This window comes from Frieseomelitta varia, unplaced genomic scaffold (genome assembly GCF_011392965.1).
Source record: "Frieseomelitta varia isolate USP_RPSP 00005682 unplaced genomic scaffold, Fvar_1.2 scaffold_822, whole genome shotgun sequence".
Classification (NCBI taxonomy): Eukaryota; Metazoa; Arthropoda; class Insecta; order Hymenoptera; family Apidae; genus Frieseomelitta; species Frieseomelitta varia.
In genome coordinates this window covers 288,338-310,888 of record NW_025110615.1, presented here as the reverse complement: position 1 = coordinate 310,888, position 22,551 = coordinate 288,338, and the positions used below count along the sequence as shown (strand labels likewise).

The window sequence follows — 22,551 nt, the reverse complement described above, 5'->3', positions numbered from 1 at the left end:
TGCAAACGTTTATTTACTATCGAAGATCTGCTTTAAAATACAGACACGCGTGCGTTCAAAGTTGTTGAAACGAATTTTAATAGCGGAATTACCAAAGCCTTTTCTTTGCAATTACTGAAAGCATCTTTTTACCTTAATTAATAGAATAATATATAGATTTATATATAACTATATATATAATATACATAATATATATTTGAATATATATAGAATAATTAATGGAATAGAATTAATAATTAATACAATTATAGAATAATTGATAGAATTTACTCTAACTGATAGAATCTAGACTAAAGTATAGAAACGAAATTATTACTACATACTACACGTGACTACACGAGTAACACACAAACGGTAAATACGCAATATCGCACACTGAAAAAGTCGTCACTCTTAATTTTCAGTCAGATTAAAAAAATGTCGTTCAGTTATATCAGTTATATTCTCAAAACTACTCGAGAAGCTTGGAGGGATAGAGCACGACCTCGAGGATGAAGAGGAGCAGAGCACTGGAGTAGCCAATGGCGACTAAAAGGAACGCCGGGACGAAGTGGCGCATGTGTAGCTCCGTCTTGTACTCTGCCTCCTGCGCAGTTTGCGACAACACCAAGTATTTGTTCTTCGCCAAGGCGAGGTTTATCATGTAATCGAAAATCCCGAAGTCGATGAGATTGTGAATATCGTTGTCGACGTACTTCATGTTGGGGAACCCTTTCCAAGTGGCGAAACCCAGGGGGAAACTGCATATCACGTCCGTGGTCATGGTGTACGCGTGATTCGTCTCGATCACGTCGCTGCGCGACGAGTTCAAAACGATGACCAAGGCGAACGAGGAGTTCCTCCCCTCGAGTATGTCGCGATACTGCGCGAGATAGTCGGACTGGTTGAACGTCACGAACCTGCTCCGCACGATCTGGAACATCTCGTCCGTTTCCTCGAACTTCTCGAAGATCTTGGAGAACGCGGTCGTTCCGCCGATTTCGAACGACGACGACAAGATCAGCTGGTCCATCGTGTCGAACCTCAGGTCCGACAGATTGATCAGCTCGTCCGCCAGCGAGTCCACGTAGAGCTGCGTAAGAAACAGGCCGAAAACGCTCCACGCGACGAACTGAATTTTTGTGGAAGGCCTGGTAGGCTGACGAGGGGTGGACACTCCAATTATCAGAGAAAATATCTCGAGAAAGGACAGATCGCGGATCAGAAAGATCTTGATGACACTGCCAAACAGTATGGATCCTACAACCGCTAGCCAGACGTAGAGTTGAAACGGCCGGATCAGTCCTTTCAGTGACACGTTAGGCACCCTCGGCACCAGCCACACCACCTTCAACATGTCGTACGCGGTTGAGTAATCTATGTCGTCGCAGGGCTGCTGCAGAACACGACCAACGAGCAGGTCGACGTTGTTGTTGATGATCATTTTCACCTGTTCCGCGAAGCTGCTGTTATCGTCCCACGCGACCTCTTCCCGCAAGGTCATCTGATTCTCCAACAGGCTCTCTGCCAATCGTCCCTCGAATCCCCATAGCTCGTTATTTCCAGTGTCATTCTCAGCCACGACGTATGGATCTTCATTGAAGTAGGCTACCTTTATCGTGCAATCATCCATCTTTGGAGGTTCGATTTTCTCCAACTTGCTCCACGGTATCTTCCCGCATTCGTCCAAGATAACTGGAACCGACAGGCTGCAGATTTCGTCGGGTTTGAAGGTTACGCTGCCAGCGGCGAATACGGTATCGCCGACTCTTCCTAGAATAACCGCGGTGCATATCCTTCGCGACCACATCGACTCCGTTAGAACGGCAGTCTGCTCGAGGAACGTTTCTTCGTCTTGAAACGAGCTCGTCAATATTACGATAAAAGGACAATCACGATCGCACGGATCTATCACGTAATAGCTATCCTTGAAGCTGCTGGCGTTTTGCATCACGATGATCGTGCTCAATGCGTGCTTGTTTGAAGGGAATTTCACCCCGAAGTCCAACTCCGCACTGTGTCTGAAGAAGGAGAAATTAGCGTGAAGGCCCGCCACGAGCGGCTTGATTATGCCGTTGATGTCTTCCTCGTCGTCTATCACCACCAGGGAGGTCTTGTTTTCGTTGCTCACGTGCTTGAACAGGAAACTTTTGACGCATGGTATCGCCGGTAAGAATTCCTCCCGTTGATTCTCTTCGTTCGTTACACCCTGAACGATCAACCTTCGACTGCCCTTCGCGTAGCCTCGAGAGACGATGGCCCGCGCGACGTTCGAGAAACAAGAGAACGTGGAAACAGAAAGAAGCACGGTGAAAGTGGCAAGGAAAGACGACGGAAAGAGCGACATCACGGCGAGTGTTTCCACGAGGACAAACGCTGAACTGCTCTTCGCGAGTGGTTCACTCGTCGGTAAACAAGATAATCAAGGACTCGATGTTCTCCGCTAGATACCTAGATCGTCGAAGCGATACCGTGAACCTGCGTGAAACCGTAACGAAATTTGATTCGGCGCGTCACACGAGGAAAAAACCGTATTCCGCTCGCGAAACGTCGATCTGTAAATTGCGAAGGAAATAACGAAGAATCGTCAGAAGGACTCGGAGAAGGAGAGCATTTTCGAGTCGAAAATGAAATTCCTCTGTTTACGTCGAGCGGTCGCACGTCACGCTCAGGGTGTAACGGGGTCTATGCAAATACTTGCGACACGATATTTGAAACAACAGTCCAGTCATGCGATCATGAAGTTGGGGAAAAAAACTTGCGCGTTGTAACGTGACCAACTTTCGAGGTCGAATCGCTGGACGTGCATTCCCTCGAAATAATCCAGTCGAATCTTCCCCAAACCTATCTTCTTTCGGATTCAACTCTGAAATTCGCGAGCTATGAAATTGTGTCAAATTTGCCAAATGTTTTGCACTCCGAAATACGCGATGCGTGTTACTTTTATGATGCACCCAACAGTCTTCTTTTTCTTTCTCTCTCCTTGTTTCTTCGGAAATGATAATGACAATGATCAACGATTGTCATCAATATCGACAATCGACACATTCCTAGGAGTAAATGGTTCCGAATTCCGAATGGTTAAGGTCCGAATTCAGTCGTTAAATTTAATAGCTTCCAATGTCTCGTCACGACGCGATCAATTTTCGTTGAACTTGGGTTTGTTCAATTTAATAATTCATTATTATTTAACAATTAGCTGTCTACTTAATTAACAATTATATAGTTCCGTTGACATGTATCAAGACTGTCTTTCCATCATTTTCAACAATTCTGACAATTAATTTTCCATTAGTTTTGCATCTGTTTCGTCGTACGATATTTTTTGTAAAGGAATTGTAAAGAACAACACACCATCATCAAAATTGAATCAATAATAAAAATTTTTAAGAAAAATATTTTTTCTTGTTAAATAATAAAGTATAAAAACATGAGAATAAACTTTACCATCTGATTCTTTATAGTTTTAGTTAACTGAAGCTATTTTTTAACTTTTAAGATTAGGTTTCTTCCCGGTTGAAAAAATTAAAACACACAGAATCAGTTTTGCACCAGAATTTTTTCAGAGCTAGAACGTATTAGAGCTGTTGTCGAACGGCTTATGGACAAAATATTAGGGTACGATGAAGCTTGTAAATCTGACTATGAAAAAATTCCATGGGTTTCAATTTTTTTCAGCCAGGAGGAAACCTTATCTTCAAAGTTAAAGAATAGCTTCAGTTTCCTAAAACTATAAAGAGTCAGATAGTAGAGTTTATTCTCATGTTTTTATACTTTATTTAACAATCAAAAATATTTCTCTTAAAAATTTCTGTTACTGATTGCAATTTTGCACCTTACTGCACGTTCCTCTCGCAATACATGGAAATAACTCTTACCGTTCTCTTGTATAAATGCAGGGTTATAATCGATTAATCGTTCCCCCGATAATTTCAACTAATCGTCACATTTCGTACGAAACGTTACACGAGATTTTATACGAGAGAGAAACGTCGCTATTATATCGTCTCCCCTTCTAATAATTTCAACCAATGCTCTCGCGTCTCTGGCCGTGAAAAATTAGGGTGCCATTTTATAGGAAGGAACTGTCACTATCGAATTCAGCCCCATCCTTCTTTTCTTTTCTTTTGCAGAGCGTTCGTGAGGATCCTGTGTGCCTGCTGCCCGGGTCGAATGAGACGGCGATATCAGCCGGCATTCAGATGTAAACCAAGTCAAGTGAGTATGAAATATTCATACCTCCCATACAAATTGCGCCACGTGTACGGTTCGCGCGTAGGAAATATGCGCCCGTTACAGCCGACCAGTTCGTTGTTCCGGTCGTACGCGAGTCAGAAAAACCCATCCACGGGGAAACAACCCTGTTGGCGGGTCCCATAAATTGCTACCGAGTCACGTCCCTCGGTTTTATCACGGCGACTGCAATGGCCGGTCACTTGTATTCGTATTCGACTCGGCGAAAGCTCGGAGCATCCTCCCACGCGACAGAAAAAGAGGAAGCTCGGCTATTTCAAAGCCAGCTGCAACACCGAGGCCAATGATTACCCTCTCTTGTGTTAAGAAGAACTCTCCTCTCTGTCACCGCAGTAGCCAAAAATTCCACCTAGTTCCTAGTTTTCAGTCGACTCGAACGTTCAACCCAGACGTCGCCGTTTCCCACTCGTGATCCATCGTAGTAGCAGAATGTCGTGATCGTTAGGTTTCTTCTTCGAAGTCGATGCGTGGCGTCGTGATACGAAACCTCGTGGCCATCGAATTATCGCGGCCACGTGTAGAAATTTTCACATTTCTAATTACGATGGCGTGACAGATATGGTGGATCGTTAAATTACTCTCAAACTCGATCGACATGTGTTCAGTTACTTAACGTTACGGTGAAATCATTCGGATACAAAATATTGTCGTGCGAAATTGTATGAAAAATCAGCGATTTCAATGAATCGAATCCTTTTGTATGAAAGATTTTAATTTCGACTTTGATTGGAAACTTTTTGTCAAGAGTAGTATTACACGCGTGTACGTGTAGGAAACGCGTATAGGAATTATTTAATTTATTTAACACATTGACTGCTACGATTGGCCGCTAGTCGTTTATACATCTATAAATGTTTCAAGACAATTGAAATGTGAATAAATTTGACAATAAACTGAAAATAATACAAATCACTAGATGATATTACAAAACAAATTAAAATTAAATAATATTGAAATTAAATGCTTTTATCTTATGCATCTTGCAGAAATTAAATATATTTTGCCCCATAAACAAAACGTGTAATTTTCACGTGGCAGTCAACGTGTTAACTTATTGTCACGACATATCAGAATATCCCTATACTTTCACAGACAAGCGACACACAACGTTAAATTTGTTTCGAATGAACAATTGATTGAAAATGTCTGAAACCTGGTCGAATTATTTTCGTATTTTTCACTAGTACGATTTGAACACGGAAGTGGACACGATTTAACAAGTTAACATATATCTGCACAATACGTTAGAAATTAATAAACTTTGCCATTTAAACTCGCCCGAAGCTTCCAATTTTGCTAAAAGAGCGAGAAGAGCGCCGAAGTGCTTTCGAGTGGTCTCAACTTCACAATCAGAGATTGAATATTTATTACATTATCATAGGTTGGACCTAGATAGCCGTCCACTCTGTTTAAATTGAAATTTAAACGAAGTTGCAAAACGTTGTAAGCGCTTGAACTTCTTCGGGATTCGTCGGCACATATCGCTTGATCAAAATGATCTCTCTCCTTTCCATCAGCGAGAACTCGTTATCGTTCCACCTGCTGAAAAAGAAACATTCAGCCACTCGATCCATTATGAACCAATTTCGAAGATGAAAAAAAAAAAAATCGCCGAGTAGCACGAACTTGCTTTTTGCCGATCTATACGAATGAATTTTCTACGGAATGCTCGATTTCAGAACGTGCCATGATACACGCAGTGAAATGAAACGAAATCCCTTCGAAAAGATAGATAGACAGCGTTTGCAAGTCCTGATCCTGAGAAGATCTCCAGAAGAAAATTAGGCTCGCTTGCACGTTCAGGAGTTCGTGGGAGCAACAGGCGAGGACAAATCCAAACGAGATTGCGTTGCAAAGCAATTCGCAGGATTTATTCGGACAATGAGGTGGGAGACCCAAAGGCGAGAGACAGAGAGCGTGCTCGAGGCCAAGTATAAAGCGATCAAGGGAATACGGTAGGAACTGTGTCGGGTTGTGTACGGCCTTGAACGCTCGCCAAATGAAAGAAATTTATCGTTTCGATTGTTAAAGTTTTCGCGTCTACGAAAAGAGTTCCGTTCTCCCGCGATAACGTCCGAGCTTAAGCGCCGTGCAACTTCGAGAATTGTCTCCGTTCCATTTTCGATGAACGTTTCCCATCATATCGGGGATCGTTCGCTAAGTAATGGTGCGATGTAACCAAAAACTTCCGTCTCATTCTCTTATCGCCAGTTACAAACGAGCGTGAACGATCGTTCGATATGAAACAGCGGAAAATTACAACGACGTGACAATGATCGATGAATTTATTGGACTAATAAATTAAATGGGGCCGTTGCTTCATTAGAGTTCATTTTGAGGCTTTCGTTTTCAAATGGAATTCACGCGAACGATCTTGGTAAACGTGCCAACGCGTCGAATATAAATGCATTTCTGAACTGTCATGGGAAATAGCGAAAGATTCGCTGACCAAGTCACTGAAGAAGAAAAAAAGAAAAAAGAAACGAGAAAGAAAAAAGGAAAATGCGAACACAAGGGAAAAGAGATGAAGTTGCTATTCGATACCGCTACGTTCGGAACATATTGGTTCTCCTTCGCTTCGCGAAACTTCATCTATTCCCATGACGCGTGCTGCTCCGCGCGAAACTCCGAGCGCGAGAGCAACTTTTCTTATTTATTAAGTAGAGAAAGTTGGTCGGAGGGAAGAAAAATTTCGCGAAGCTGTGTTACCAAGGCGAACGTAATATCCGCGAATTAGACTTACTGTTTGCCTTCGATTTGCATATAATTTCGTCGCGCGTTTCCGCCTCCGCGTGCTGTACGGCTGAACAAATAGCTTGCGCGGGCTCGATATCTGGCGATATCGGCTCCGGCAACTTCCGCGGCCTCGGAAAAGCCACTTCGATTAAGCGAGCGCGACAACGCCGCATCCACGATATAACGTCCCTTTACTAGCTACTTTATACCCGTCTCCTGCACAACATTTTCTTTGAAACGCGCACGCGAAAAGCTTCGTCCCGCTTGCTGAAAAGTTCGTCTAGTTTCACCCCGCGCGTCAGGTGAATCCGGCATTCAGGGGAAACCTATTAACCTTCCTGTAGTTCGCGTAAACATGCGTCGGTTTATTCGAAAACAGGCAACCTGGCCAGATTGAATTACAACCGAGGAGGATCTTGGAACTTCTCGTCTCGTCTCGCTATATATATATATATATTCGATCAATTTGAACTTCCGTTTTCACCGTACATGGATTGGAGAACGCTGCGACAGAAAAGAGGAGACACGTGAGACATCGAGTCGAGTGTATTCATGTTTTTTCAGAGATTCGCATCGGGGAGGTACTACTCCGCTTATTCGCTCCACCACGTACGAAGCAGCCAAGAGAGTTCGTGCGAGCAAACCTACATTTAACGATGGGATATCGCCGCGATGTGGATCCTCGTCAATCGTTGGACACCTTTTCTACCTTCCTTCCACCTTCCCTTCCGCTCGTTACCATCGAGAAGCATCGTCCTGCCTGCGACAAGTCCTATCCGAGTAATCGCCCGGAGACACTTTAGTACAGAGATTATCGACGAAGGATTCTGTCACCACCCCGTATAACATAGCCTCGGTATGTTGATTAGTGAATGGATTTATCGATCACCGACACCTACACGCACACTTGACACACGTATACGAGCACCTGCACCACTAGCACGTGTTTGGTATATGCACCAACCCCCGGACCTACGTTTCGAGATGTATGTCTCTGCACCCACTCCTATCGCGAATGGAAAGACAAAGTTCTGGCCCTTTTCTATCACTTCTTTCACTGCTCGTCAGACTGTTCGAACATTTCACTTTGCGCACGAACTGGCGCGAGAGTATTGATCGAAAATGACACAACTTGGAGATTTGTGGGAAATTCTGGATGCAGGATAAGAAAAAAAAAAAAAAAAAATAGAGGGTGGACGGAAAGAAAATATCACATTGCTCGCAGGGGAATAACAACGTGGTGAACAATGATGGAGTGGCATTCCTCCAATCGATGCTGCTGCGCAACTTCTACGGGAAAATACGTGTATATAAATTTCTGCACTTCGGCCATAGGTGTTGGACAAAAGAAGATCCAAATGATCGATAATTAATGCCGGCGTATCTTCGTGCATGACGCGATTCATTTAATAATTTATCATCCAATTTGCAGCGAGCGTGTTACCGCTACAATTCAAAATCAATCGGCTAATTCGCTTCGTGTCTTATGACTGACAGCCGTTCATTCGTCAATACGACCGAATAATGTTATGTAATTAAATAATATATATAATAAATTTATATATAATATTAAATATTATATAATTAAATAATTATTAATTTAAATTATTGTATAATAATTATATTATTAATTAAATATTTATATTCATATATATTTAAATTATTAACAATTTAATTATATAATACTGTATAATTAAATATTATATAATATTTAATTTATAGTAATTTAAATATTATATATAAATATTTAATTATATAGTACTGTATAATTAAATATTATATAATATTTAATTATATAATAATTTAAATATTATATAATATTTAATTATATAATAATTTAAATATTATATATAAATATTTAATTATATAATATTGTATAATTAAACATTATATAATATATAGTATTATATAATATTTAAATTACTATATAATAATTATATTATATAATATTATATAATTAAATATTTATAAATAATATTTAAATTATATAATAATTTAAATATTATAGATAAATGTCATAGAATATTTAATTATATGAAGATGTCACTGTTCACACTCGTGTTTCGAACTAAGCTACACCACAGCGAGTAGGACCAAAGACAATGAACTCTCAAATGGACACGGTTTTGAGAGTTCTATCGGATAGTATTTCGGTCTCTCTCGGAGAGAGAAAAGTGAAGAGTGAAAATTCTCAAAGCTGCTCTCAAACGGACACAACGCTTGAGAGTACCCTCGAGATTAACTCTGGCGAGAAACTGTCAAACGGAGATCGCGGCTTGAAAATTGCCGTCGAAAAATCGTGCGTTGTTTTTCACCCCCAGCGATAGGGGATGTTTGCAAAAAAAAAAAAAAAAAAAACCTATAAAAAGCCGGCTCGGCGCGACACACCTGCTCGATTAACGCGTAATTGCGCCGTGTAATCCGATCAAATGGAATCGCTCGTATCACGCTGCGCCGAGGAGTAAATAACATTAACAGGAACTAGAATTGCCATTTTCGAATGAAACCCTGTGATTTCGGTCGGCAGCTCGCCGGCCGAAAGTTCTCGTACACGGTGCAGCCTCTTCGTTGGCAAAGCCTCGGCCAACGAGGATATAAATAAACGTAATAGGGCATAACAGAATAAACTAGCGACGTAGGCAAACAAATGAAAACATGTATAAATAAACGATAAAACGGCGGCGATAGCATGCGCCGATCGATAGTATCCGTACTTTAAATATGAAACGCGTCAGCACGGAATATGTTAAATAACCGTTTTTTTTTTTTTCTTTTTTGCGTTTCGTTTTATCGTTTTTTTTTTTTTTTTTAAATACTTCATTTCGTGTCAGCTACTGTCCATCACGAAAACCGTCGTATTAGCCAGTTCAAGCCGAGGCGAGCGTTATTTCAATGCTCGAACGCGTCTCGCGTTATTTGTCAGCGTTAATTCCGTTGCCGAGCGAAATCACGCGTTTGCAACTCCTCTCGCTATCAACGAACGAACGAACACTTCCCCGGTGCACCCCGGGAAATTCGCTCTTATCTTATTTCGGAGAGCGCCGGCTTGCACGGCGGCAGTTTGCACACCAGCTCCATAAAACGTCGACGAAACGCGGCACAGCGCGCTCTCGCGTCTCGGGGAAACTCGCAGTCTGCCGGCTGACCCTGCATTAGCCGCCTTCGAGAAAAAAGTCGTAGTATCGCAGTAATATCGCGTTGAACTTCGTAAACAGTTGCGAGAGTGCATTCGAGTAAGGGCGTCGAAGAGATTGGCGAAAAAACGTCGCTCGAACTATGGAACGATCGAATCGGACCGAATCTGATTGCTGCCGCTTGACTAGTTTTCCCGAAACCAGAGGGGGAAACCAACCGATAGCCATCTGGTTTAACCGCGAGATTGGCGAATCGCGGGACGACGAATTAACGCGATCCCCCGTGGAAACTTTGCAACCCGCCAAGCGATACAAACTGTCCTTCTCGTCGGACGGAGGCGCGAAAATCTCGAAAATAAAACAAAATAAAATAAAACAAGGGGACATGAGTCACGACGAGCTGAAGGAGACATAAACGTCGGGAACTGATGGACGGATGGGGACCCTGTCCCCATCCCACGACTACGCCATTCTCCAAATAACAATTTACAAAAGGAGAATATAAATTGCCGGGGCGATCTGCGAATCCTCATCAATCGCTCGCTCACCCGATTACCCCGGGCATCTTGTTCAACGTCAAGTTCACAGCCTGTCGTTTTTCTACGTCGATATCTTTCCTTCCGCGATTTTTATTACCGTCCCGCAGAGAAAAAAAGAAACTAGGAAAGAAAAGAAAAAAGGGACACGATTCCGCTGCCAGGATTAGAGTCGTCGGCCCGCAAAGTCCGCTCGAGCGAAGGAAGTCGCGGCACACGAGCACGCTGCAATTCAACTGGGGGGATGGAAAAAAAAAGAAAATAATAAAACGACGCCCGTTTCGTTCGATTTCCATGCTACGCTCGTTCCGATAACCGAAAAGAGGTTTATCGCGTTTGAATGTTGGTCACATTGTACTGTGGCACTGATGTATACGCGATTGTAAATCGTTCGGGTGTCCATAAAGTCTCTTTGCAATTTCAGAAATTTATTACAAAGGCAAATGAAAAGACAGGATAAGTGGAAATAACAAAACAAGACGTATTTAAGTTTTTTTCTTTCCTTTTGCCTTGTTTAATATACCTCTATATAGGCAGCATTAGTTGCACGAAGCATGTCAAGACGGTACTCGATTTCTTGCCATGTTCGCTGTAGCATACCCTCATCAATGGTGGCAATGGCATCAGTGATCCTCTGCTTTAGGTTAGTGATGTCCCGTACCTTTGTTCCATACACGATATCTTTAACATAACCTCACGTGGGTGTCTATAAAGTCTTTTTTAGAATTTCAAAAATTTATTACAAAGGCAATTGACGAGATATCTTCGTCAGATTTGTTCTATTTAACCCGGTGGTTATCGAAGTTTTTATCACATTGCATTTCAGGTACCCTGTTGATGAATAAGATACTGTTAAATGAATCTCTTATAAAATAGGCTACTCCTCAAGAGAAGGCACAGTGTGTATCATCATGGTTTGTTGAAACCAAATTGGATCTGCAGACTCGGCAAAACTTCAGAACTAAGTATGGAAGAGATCCATCCGTCACGTCCATCAATTCGTGCATGACATAAGAAATTTATGGAAACAGGGACAATGTTCGACAAAGGGAGAAGCGGACGACCAAGAACATCTAAGAAATACATCAATCGAGTCAGAAATCGAGTACCGTCTTGATGTGCTTCGTGCAACTAATGGTGCCCATATAGAGGGTGTATTAAATGAAACAGAAAAAAAACTTAAATATATACGTCTCATTTTGTAATAATTTCCACTTATCTGTCTTTTCATTTACCTTTGTAAATAAAATTTTGAGATTGTAGGCTTGATGCGACGATTAATTTGAAAACAGTTTCATGAACATCCTGTGTATATCAAGGGAAACGACAAAAATGCACGTGTACAATCCGTGGTTGAATTTCCTTTCAATTTCAATAGAAAATTGGATAATGTTGAGAAATTCCAAGCAACCTTAATTTGGGAGCCAAATCGAGGGATCGTACGGACGTAATTCAACGATGGTTGAAGGAAACCCCACACGACTTGAAATTATTTCACGGGAGCCCGGACATGGAAAGAGGAAATCGAGAAAAATTTGAATTTCGTGACTCCGCCGTGTAGAACCAGACTTGTTCCTGGCTGTTCGGAGTTGCTCGAATGTCTAATTAGCGTGTCGCGCGATTCCCCAACGTCGACGCCGTCTGCCTCCTTCGTTTTACCCTCGATTGGACCTCAACGAGCGTAAGCCACGAACTCGATCGGAGAACATCCGATACAAAGATCACATTTCGGCCAACAATCGCATCGTCTCGATTGGCTAATTAAAAGGGATCCGTCCCTTCCGCGTTTTTAATTACGTTTCCCCATTATTCGCGATGAATTCTTCCCGGCGACGCCGGTAACGAACGCGTCGGGACACCGGCAGAATTATCGGAGGACAGGGCGACGTTTGACTTTAATTAAATTCCTTTATTGTAGCCGGGCTGCGTATCGACTTGCTTGCTTTCTCGGAAAATTTTTGGCCAAACGTTCGGCGCGCGCCCGATCGATCGTCGACACGCCGATTCCACCTGACGATCATCGATCCGCGTCCGCCGTTAATTAACTAATTTCCCTCGGAGACTCGAAACTACGAAAATAAAGACAAGACACGTGCACCGATGAAATAGAACTCGAACGATCGTCCGGCACCGTTGCATGCATGCACGTATACACACGAAACGCGCTTTTAATCGAATTGCATTGTCCGGAAATAAGCACGGAGTCAACACAGACGACAGCTCGGCCCGGCTCGAAATTCGATTGTAACCACCGAAAATGGACCGTCGAGAGCCGGCGAGATTCGTGACGTTGCATTTTCGTACGATTTAACACCCACCAGGCCAGATTTTCAATAAATTGTCTCCGGCCTCGCTTTCGGGTTACGTTCATAAATTCAACAGTCCCGATTGCTGATAATGTGAACAAGAAGAGGCAGAGACGTTGGTATTCGCCGTTACGATGAATTCTACACCTTTCGACCTACACTTGTCTCTCCACATTTGTAATCGGTTTCTATCTTCTTACATTTTCGTTTCGATATTTCCTTGAAAACCTTGAGGGAATTAATTACAACGAACTTTGAAAATCGTCGAATTAACGAAGCAATTGCCATCCGATATGCCATCGTCTCAGGTTCAGGCGATTCGATCGATGGCGAATCAACGCGAAGAAACAACGCGAGAACCTTCGAGCGTTTGCTGCTCGGTGATCGGTAACGATAAACTATCCCAGTATCGGAGAGAAAGTATCGCGGAAGAAAATAACGCGGGGACAATTGCGCGACAAACTGTAACCGGACTTAGGTGTAGAAATTGACCTAGATACTTTTAGTTTAGTTCATTCGCCAGAGAGACGGCGCTTCGGGTAAAACCGAAGGAAAAAGCCAGAAAGAAACAGGGAATCCGATCTGGCCTGACCACCCCCCATGGGAATTCGGTGCTTGATAGGATAAACGAGGAAACTTTTGCGTTGACACGCTAGCCGGCCCTCGAGATCAAACGAACGTAACACCGACGGGAAGGAGAATTTCGTATCGCGCCGAGATTACAGTTACCGCTCCCTTTGCTGGTTAACTATCAACTGAATTGTACTTTAAGGAGCGGAGTTCGAAAGCAACTTCGTAACGCGAGTATCGAAGAAACTGGGGATTTAACGTCGGGACTTTTCCACAAGAATTTCTGCAAGTCTCGGTGACTCGTGCAGTAAAAATCTCGTGTCGACGACAAAAACTTTTCAAGAAATTCTCACACGTGGATCATTATATTATTTAATGACGATTCGAGAAAAATGTTGAAACAATGAATATTTCAACGTATATAATAAATACAATTTATATATTTATTATATAAATCATTATATTTTTATAATATTTATATAATATTTATATAAATTGTATTTATTATATAAATCATTGTAATATTTATATAATAAATACAATGATTACTACAAAATCCGATATTTGCGCTGTGCTGTGAAGATGAAAACGTAGAGAATCGATAGTCTAAATTTACTACTTAACGTGAATTACGAAAAAATTGAGCGAAAAAATTCAATTAAAGACACGTCGATTGGGACGAAACCGGCGGTAAATTCAGCGCGCGATGTTTCATCCGCGAAATCGGCCCGCCTAGTCGATACGGTATTTGCGGTGACAATTTTTCCACGGCCCACCGCTTCGCCTCAGGCATTGAGTTATTTGGTTTATGGACAGCAGAGCCATCGAAAATCGTTTCATTGTCATGTGCTGCTCTATCGGGCCGCCTATTCGCGATTCATCCCTCGCCCCCTTCTCAACGAGATCGACGCAAAGGCGCGACTGCATCGAGCGTGAGCGTGAACCGGAAACCTTTCGCCGTTGATCCGTTGCGACCTTTAAAAAAGAGACGAAGGCTGTTACGTTCTCCCATGGAAATCTATCGATTCGACGACGATCAGCAAGCCGCCCCTCCGAGATTAAAACACGCTTTACCAGACGACAGTCCCGAGCGGCAAACAGAATTAATCTGTTTTGGAAAGAACGATCCTTCTACGAGAATATCAAAGAATAGCTTGGCAATGATAAATATCCTTTTGGCGATAACGTTCCGTTCTTACAACAACTGGACGCGTTCCAAGAGGGAAAGCGAAGAGGGAAACGATCGATGCGTGAAACATCGGAGAGGAAAGTGGAAGTCGGGGCGTTTTGTAAAAATATCGGATGAAGTTGTTCTCGAAGCTTTTTGGGAGAAAACCATAGGAGAGGAAGATTCGATCTGCGAACCCGTTTTTCTGATTCCACGGTGAAGGGAGGAAGGCAATCTATAATACCGGCGTGTGTGCAAAAACCGATGAAAAGATAGAGCGTGTGACTCGTCGATAAAACAAACAACGGATTACGGGAAAGTAGGCAATGCGGGCTCGTGTGTATATCGATATCGTTCGCGAGTTGCGCGAGCGACGCGAGATAATTCGTGCTAATGCACGAGAAGCATTAACTAGCGTGCTCGTTGCGCTATCGTTCGATTCCATTTTTTATCGCTCTTCCAGAGTCCATCTTTTCCTTACCAGCTGAAACATCCTCAAAAGCGATTGACCCGGATCCTCCCTTTCTTGGGTCAGCCAATTTACAAGCATCGCATCGCGTAAACAATATTCTTCGCGATTTCTATACGTAAGCCTCTCGTAGTAGATGCTCTCGAGCATTACGAACATATTTCAGGGGCTCCGGGTGTTACAAAGATCGGGCTTGACCACTTGCGCTCGCAACTGATTGCGGACCATAACGAGTGACCGAACCCTATACAATGATTTGTCGCTTTCTTTTTGAGCTCGTCGGTATTATTTGTTTTGCCTATTTTGTTTTACTTAAATATACTTAAAATTGAGAAAATATTGCAATTTTGGGACAAAAGACGTGCGTGGCAAGAGGTTTGGGTTAGGTTTAGGTTAGGTTTGTACTTGCTCCGGCAGTACATATACTAAAATTGGAATGATACAAAGAAGATTAGCATGGCCCCTGTGCAAGGATGACACGCAAAATCATGAAGCGTTCCACATTTTTTGTACTTGCTTCAGCAGTACATATACTAAAATTGGAACGATACAGAGAAGATTAGCATGATCTCTGCGCAAGGATGATACGCATGGGTTAGGTTTGGGTTAGGTTGTAGGTTAGGTAGGCTAACCCAAACTTAACCCAAATCACTTGCGCTGGCAACTGATTTGTCGCTTTCTTTTTGAACTCATCGGTATGATATCACTGAATAGAAATTATTGAGAAGTAATAAATTCATTATTTATTTTGCCTGGGTCATACTTAAATATACTTAAAACTGAAAAAATAGTGCAATTTTGGGACAAAAGATTCTCGTGCGTGGTACGTCATTTCAGCGCAAGAGGTTAATCACTTGTGCTAGCAACTGATTGCGGACCATAACGAGTGACCGAACCGTATACAATAATTTGTCGCTTTCTTTTTGAAGTCATCGGTACGATATCATTGGATAGAACTTATTGACAAGTAACAAATTCATTATTTGTTTTGCCTGGGTCATATTTAAATATATTTAAAACTAAGAAAATATTGCAATGTTTGGGAGAAAAGATTCTCGACGTGCGTGGCACGTCATTCCAGCGCAAGAGGTTAAAGGGAAAGGAACACTCGATACTTTCCAGGCTTTTCTGAACACCTTTTCTAATTTAACACCGGATTAACGCCAACTCGATCACGATCCAATTCTACCACTCAATTGTACATACGCGCACCGAGCACACGGTGGACGGATGGTTCCCTCTAGCCACGGTAAAATATTTGATCTGAGAATCTGATTGTTCTGATTGCAGTACGTTACCGGAGCGAGCACCAGCGGCGAGGCGAGTCGTGTGAGCTACAGCAGCGTCAGCCAGAGCAGCGACGGTGGTGCCGGTACCATACTACCTAGCGGCGGGATGTGACGTCACACGGGGGCCCGGCCTGGGCCTCGGCGAGAACGCGCGATCCGTTTCCGGGACACGTGATTGTAGACTCGCTTCTCCAGTCTATCTCTTCTCATCGTTCTGACTCGTTCTCAGAGATAGAATCCGAACGAGGCGAATCAAGAAGATCGTTCACCGATCCCCGCCTGTGCTTCCGAGCAGGACAAACCGAGGATCTCGTCGTGGATCTCAAGGATATGCGAAACCTGGTTTCGTTTCTTCATCTTCGTCGTCGAACTTCACCGACCTGACGAAAAAAGTGGACCACGAGAAGAAGCGTGACGCGCGACTCGCGACAATTTCTTGTACATAGAGAGAGAGAGAGAGCAACAGTAGTTTCGCGTTTTGTACCTCCGACGAAGAATCTAGTGGAAAAAAACAAAAGAGAACAAATCGAATTGCGGGGAAAGACGGTACCATGAATCGAGTCGGACGGCTTGTTACCGTTTTTACGTTCGGACACTATGTAGCCTTTTAGCGAACCTTCGTACACGAAATCGTATACAGAGCAGCCGGCGATGGCGCCGCACCCTACACGGCGAATTTATCCTATTTTCCTATTACTCCTCGATTTCACATGCGTCCAACCAATTGTCTGCCCGCTTTCGTTTCGATACGATTAAACGTTATTGTTCCTCGGGTGAACCGTGAACCGAATCGCGAGAAAGAAAACACAGTCTCTGTGCCTGTGTGGCGTCACGCGTTTAGAAGACTGACGAGACCCAGCGTTTGGAATTTAACGTAATGTGGAATTGGTATTGGTTTCCGTGTCGGCGCATTGGCAAGTGACTGTATAAATAAAAGGTGTGCACAAAGTTAAAATAACGAGAAACGAATAAACGTATTAGCGCGCCAAGCCGGCTGTCGATCGACAAAGAAAAAAACACGTGAAAAAAAAAACAACAACACTTCTTACGAGAAAATTAACAACGTTCCCTCGGGGAAAAAAAAATCGCATTTTCCTGCAAAAAAATCGAATATGCGCGTTCCGCACTGTTCTTCCAGTCACGTCGATCGTTAAATACGTATATTCAAATGGATCCGATGCGACAAACCAATGTCTAGATTGAGAGTTACCTTCGAGTTTCCTCGACACAAGACTGGCAAAATCGAAAGGTTTTTTTTTTCATCGAATTGACGAAGAAAACAACCGAGTTGTTCCTTTCGTTTACAAGAATACAGCGTGAAACACGTACCAAGGCCGATGTAACTTAATCGATGAATAAAGTAACAAAGCTGTAGTCTGGATAATATTTAAAAAAGAAACAAAGCATGATTTCGTATTCACACACGTTGATAGCCAATTTCAAAAAAAAAAAAAAAGAAATATATCTGTTAAATACGACTGTCGAATTCCGTTGTTTGAAATTAATTGATCGAACCAAGCTCTGTATGTTGTTAATTTAAATATTTCGAAATCGTTTCCTCTATTAATAAAAATCTACTCGACAGAATACGATTATCACACTGGACGATTTTTAGTCGACAGACAGATACCTCTACTTTCAATGGCGGATATTTTTATGACAGAACAATTATTTATTTTATCGAGAGTATCCTAATGTAGGCAATCGTTGTTGTATATAAAACAATTTCCATGCAAAATGTAAATATTAGAACACTGTGAAACGTATATGTGTATGAGAAATTGTACCAAAAGCGTGTATCAGTACGAATATAAACAAACGTTTCCTCGAATAAAGATATATTCAATATTAATTCAATAATCCTATCTCGCTAACCTAAACACTACGAAAAAGATCGGATTGAATATTCGCTGTTCATGAAAAATTGTCACTTGCTTGTTTTAGCCGTGACATATTAACTCTTTGCATGTAAGATTAAAAATCGGAATACTATGCGATGCAACAGAAAAATGAAAGATTAAAAAAAAGTGTTAATGTTAAAATAAACAAATGATTTACCTCGGATTTCAAGCCAACGAAGACTAGTCTAGTTGTACTATCCAATAATAATTATACCTATTGAGTTCTGTTTTTAAAATAATTTTTTACACTCTGTGGCAGTTGTTTTTATTTATAACTTCATGACATAAAGTTCATTGCAAAAATAATCGCATTCGTCTCAAAGAAAATTCACTCACACGGAAAAAAAAATGGCGCGCAACTGATTTAGCGTTTTAACAACTCTAGTCATTGTACTGTAAGTTCGTTAATGCTCGAAAGTTTAATAAAAGAAATAGTTTATGAAAATCGATACGTCGCGTGGAACAAAATTAAAAGAGGAAAATTATCGATCTGCTTCTTACTGATAAGGCAAAACGCGAATTATCAGAAACGAAAATCACAAGTCCTACTCTAAAACAGTGTTTCCCACAGCCTCAGACAGAGAGCGCTTGGTATATACGAGAAATTTAAGCGCCAAAGTTGAACACTGTTGACATTTAACTTGTAAAATTCACGTCATTTACTCAAACATATATTTCCAATGTATTAGGCTGCATAAAATAATAACAGATTCTCAATCAACTCGTAATACTTCCATTGGAAAACACTGTTTTCGTAGAGTACCTCTATGCGTATACGTAACTTTTGTTATTCAGAAACTGGATGCTACGTTTAATAGTACATTACGAAGACTTGTATTTCACTACCTATGTTATCAAAATCACGATACAGATATAAGCGGCGAGATATAACGGTGATGTGAATGTGTGTACACTTCGCATTATACTGACGTAGACTAAGACTTTTCTGGCCTGTACATATAAAGAACGGAATCGTCATATTTAATTTTTAAGAGGTAGATAACGTGCATACTCAAAAAGTATCAATTGACGTACAAGACCACTTAAGTACCTTCGAAACAAAATGTGTCTATCAATATGCTGTCCTTTATAATAAAAAATGGAAATGAAAAAGATATCATTCACTTTTTGTCCATCACTTATCCTATATTGATAAAGTAAATAATGATCGACGGAATATACAATGTCAGCTAACAAAATTATTTATTTTACATATTTAGTTTTACGTTATAGAAACATTCTCTTTTATTGTTTTTTATCACAATAATTTAACCCTAACCCTACAGGCTATATAAAATTTGTATTTTACGAAATATGAAAGAAACAATATAAAATACACTTTTAGCAAATGTTGGCAAACTCTGGATGACATATAAACAGTAGGAAAAATATTGCAGATGTAATTAATATGTAACTATATTCTGGTTAAAATTTATGATCAATCATTTTTTATTACTTAAAATAAACATTTCCATGTTTTTGTCATATTTGTTAACCATAATTACAATTACAATTTATTAAAATATACTAATATTAATACAATTTAAAGATCACTATGATCTCGTTCCTCTCTCTTTGGTGCGTATTAGTTACTTCTGCGTAAAATATACAACAGAACTTGTCGAAAAATGCATGACAAAGAAAAAACAATTATTTTGAGTTTTACAGAATAAATTCACCACCTAATATAACCTTTGTACTCTTCGACTATACTGAATCTTTTAATAGTTTCATATCCTATTATTATTGAAAAACTAAAACAAGCAGACTGTACAAGACGCGCGGAAAGTCCCTTTGTAAACATTTGCAACCTTTCTTCCACCCATAAAACTTTGAATGTGCTAAACATACTGTCTAATCTTTGTACTTGTAACCTTGCCCGTACTATGTCTAGAGGATTTGTAATAATTGTTGTAGTGAATCCTCCTAATGTGCCAGCAAGAGCTTGAATAAACAAGTGAGAAACCCATTCTGGGAACACTTTTATAAGTTCTTCTGTTAACAGAAATGAAAAAAGTTATTATATCTGAATTTAACTTATTTTCCATGCTCTCGTTTTAAAGTAATTACCCTGATAGGATGTATATAGTCCCCACCAAAGGGCACTATTGGGAACATAAGCACACAATGATGCAACATATCCTCTATAAAAACCCCTATAACCATCTCTCTGATAAATTGATCTGATAATGTCTGCCGAAATTTGAGCTCTAGATTTTCCTGGTTCAAGAATTAAACCCAATGGATTCATACCCATCTGTAAATAACATGTGAAGGATAACAGATAAAATAAATGCATATTAATATTTTCATTTCCACATTTACCTTATCTATATATCTTCCATGTTTATTATTATTGATCCCAAGAACCATTAAGTGCTGACTTAGAATATCAAATGGTACTACTATTGTCTGCCCTACCAAACTAGCAGCTCCACCAGCAATTAATGATTTTATCCTTGAGTCTATATTACCTATAACATCATTTTGTCCAAGTATATGACGCACACCTTCATACGTAGACACATAAAATACCCCAGATACAGTTTGTATAGAACTTATCCAAAATCCTCTGTACAGACCACTCAAACCTTCCACTTGATAAATTTTTTTACAAGCATCTAGCATTCCTGTGGAAGAGTTTAATATTTAATATGTCAATATTTCAATTGAATTTTGTTTAAAACTTTACCATTGTACATGTGGTTGTGCCTTTGAACTTGTAAACGAGTTTTAATCACTGTTAAGGGATATAGACAACAGCGTACAGAGAATGATGAGAGCATGCTCAATGGAAAAAACTTTGTCTTATCCATCATATCCCATTCGATGGTACGTATGAAATGTGGTGTTTCTACTGCAGACATCTTGTAATTTTATGGCACTATTAACTTCACTATAATTATAATACTTATGCAGTAAAGATCTTGGATGCTGCTGTTTAACTTTATACCGCATATCTCATTGGTATTTGTTATGAATTAAAACCCAAATTATTTACGAAACTGATAAGAGAAAAACGATTGTATAAGTATATTTTTCCCATTTTACGTTTCCCAAAATTATTTAACAATATAATGAAGTAACCTCCCAGAAAATTTTATTTTTTACATGTTACAGTAATAGAACAAATACACTTCAAATTGGTCAAAACTGTTTTATAAATATTTTCATATGCGTATGTTCATCTTATAGCCAATCTTTCATAACATATGAAGAATAACGATAAGTCATTTAAATAGAATCTCTAGTTAATTCTGTAATATATACATATATTGTTCGTTATTGAAGTATAAACACGATGCAATAGTAACACGTTAGTACTGTTGAATATTTTTATACATTTCAATAGTCACAGGTCGAAACTCACTGTCAACGAAGGCAGGTATAAGATTTATCAATCGATAAATATTCAGAAAATCACACATTGTGAAACTTACAGTGATGCAATACTTGTCACGATAATGAATCTCTTCCAATGAACATAATATCCATGGATAACCACATTACAGCAGAAATAATAATTTTTCACTGCATCGTGAATTTATCATATGAAAATTCATTTTTAAATTACACAGCAAGTAGAATAGCCTCGATTCCATTTAACGACTTAGAGCCATTGGTTTAAGTAAAAAATTAAACGTACGAGATAGGGAAAAGTCCAACAGAATCTGATCTAAATTTTTTCATGATTCTGCGCATGTATGAAAAGATTCAGTAAGTAGCGGAATCCATGAGCGAATTTGTGAAACATCATCGCAATAAAACGCTGAAAGCCCAGAAAGATGCCGACAGTAATATCTTTTATACTTTACCACAAACAAATATGGTTGCCAATCTCGTCTGTACCTCATCTGTGGCGGTGCAAAACTTGCCTGAATCGGTATGATAGGATGTGACCTCAAAATGATAACTCAGTCCGGAGGACTGCAAATCGTTGCAAAAAAAAATACATTGTATATTAGATCTATTAATACACCTCGTCTGTGCTATTAGTCAATGCTAAGAGATTCATTTTTTTCCAGTTTTATTGTGTCCCATATTTTGGAGATTACGTGACCCCCTTACCATTTTCGTGTCATAATCTACCATATCGATTTAGTCAGGTTTTGCACTACAGCGCTACTAGTAACAAGAATTAAACGCAGAAATTATGAATAATATTGTTACATCTGCCACAGATGAGATACAGAATCATTGACTAATTAA

The 22,551-nt window shown here is 40.3% G+C and overlaps 2 protein-coding genes, 1 long non-coding RNA gene and 2 other non-coding genes across 9 annotated transcripts; 3 read left to right on the top strand and 2 right to left on the bottom strand.

The window, feature by feature from the left end:
- Nucleotides 1-448: 448 nt before the first annotated feature.
- On the bottom strand, nucleotides 449-2,383 carry LOC122536332. The gene has a single exon (XM_043668627.1). The coding sequence runs from the start codon at nucleotides 2,324-2,326 to the stop codon at nucleotides 452-454; it is 1,875 nt and encodes a 624-aa protein (XP_043524562.1). The 5' UTR covers nucleotides 2,327-2,383; the 3' UTR covers nucleotides 449-451.
- A 1,726-nt stretch (nucleotides 2,384-4,109) lies between these two features.
- LOC122536334 lies at nucleotides 4,110-18,791 on the top strand. Its single transcript, XR_006308378.1, has 3 exons — nucleotides 4,110-4,197; nucleotides 7,534-7,825; nucleotides 16,443-18,791. It is a non-coding gene; the product is annotated as an uncharacterized LOC122536334 (long non-coding RNA).
- LOC122536356 lies at nucleotides 15,554-15,660 on the top strand. Its single transcript, XR_006308381.1, has one exon. It is a non-coding gene; the product is annotated as a U6 spliceosomal RNA (small nuclear RNA).
- LOC122536357 lies at nucleotides 15,662-15,768 on the top strand. Its single transcript, XR_006308382.1, has one exon. It is a non-coding gene; the product is annotated as a U6 spliceosomal RNA (small nuclear RNA).
- A 383-nt stretch (nucleotides 18,792-19,174) lies between the features above and the next one.
- LOC122536333 (solute carrier family 25 member 44) lies at nucleotides 19,175-22,033 on the bottom strand. 5 transcript variants are annotated; one of them, XM_043668629.1, is made up of 5 exons: nucleotides 21,713-22,033; nucleotides 21,035-21,599; nucleotides 20,668-20,972; nucleotides 20,413-20,599; nucleotides 19,175-20,337 (listed from the first exon to the last, which is right to left on the bottom strand). In XM_043668629.1, the coding sequence occupies exons 2-5, from the start codon at nucleotides 21,207-21,209 to the stop codon at nucleotides 20,018-20,020; spliced, it is 987 nt and encodes a 328-aa protein (XP_043524564.1). In that variant the 5' UTR covers nucleotides 21,210-21,599; nucleotides 21,713-22,033; the 3' UTR covers nucleotides 19,175-20,017. The 5 variants fall into 5 exon arrangements, with proteins under 5 accessions (XP_043524564.1, XP_043524563.1, XP_043524565.1 ...); XM_043668628.1 differs by having other exon boundaries at nucleotides 21,035-21,347; XM_043668630.1 differs by having other exon boundaries at nucleotides 21,035-21,711; nucleotides 21,783-22,033.
- Nucleotides 22,034-22,551: the final 518 nt, after the last annotated feature.

Coding starts and splice junctions, on each gene's coding strand:
- LOC122536332 (XM_043668627.1), bottom strand. CDS start 2,326: ATGTCGCTCTTTCCGTCGTCTTTCCTTGCCACTTTCACCGTGCTTCTT.
- LOC122536333 (XM_043668629.1), bottom strand. CDS start 21,209: ATGTCTGCAGTAGAAACACCACATTTCATACGTACCATCGAATGGGAT. Junction 20,600..20,667: donor ATGGAAGATATATAGATAAG/GTAAATGTGGAA, acceptor TGTTATTTACAG/ATGGGTATGAATCCATTGGG. Junction 20,338..20,412: donor ACTATATACATCCTATCAGG/GTAATTACTTTA, acceptor TTCTGTTAACAG/AAGAACTTATAAAAGTGTTC.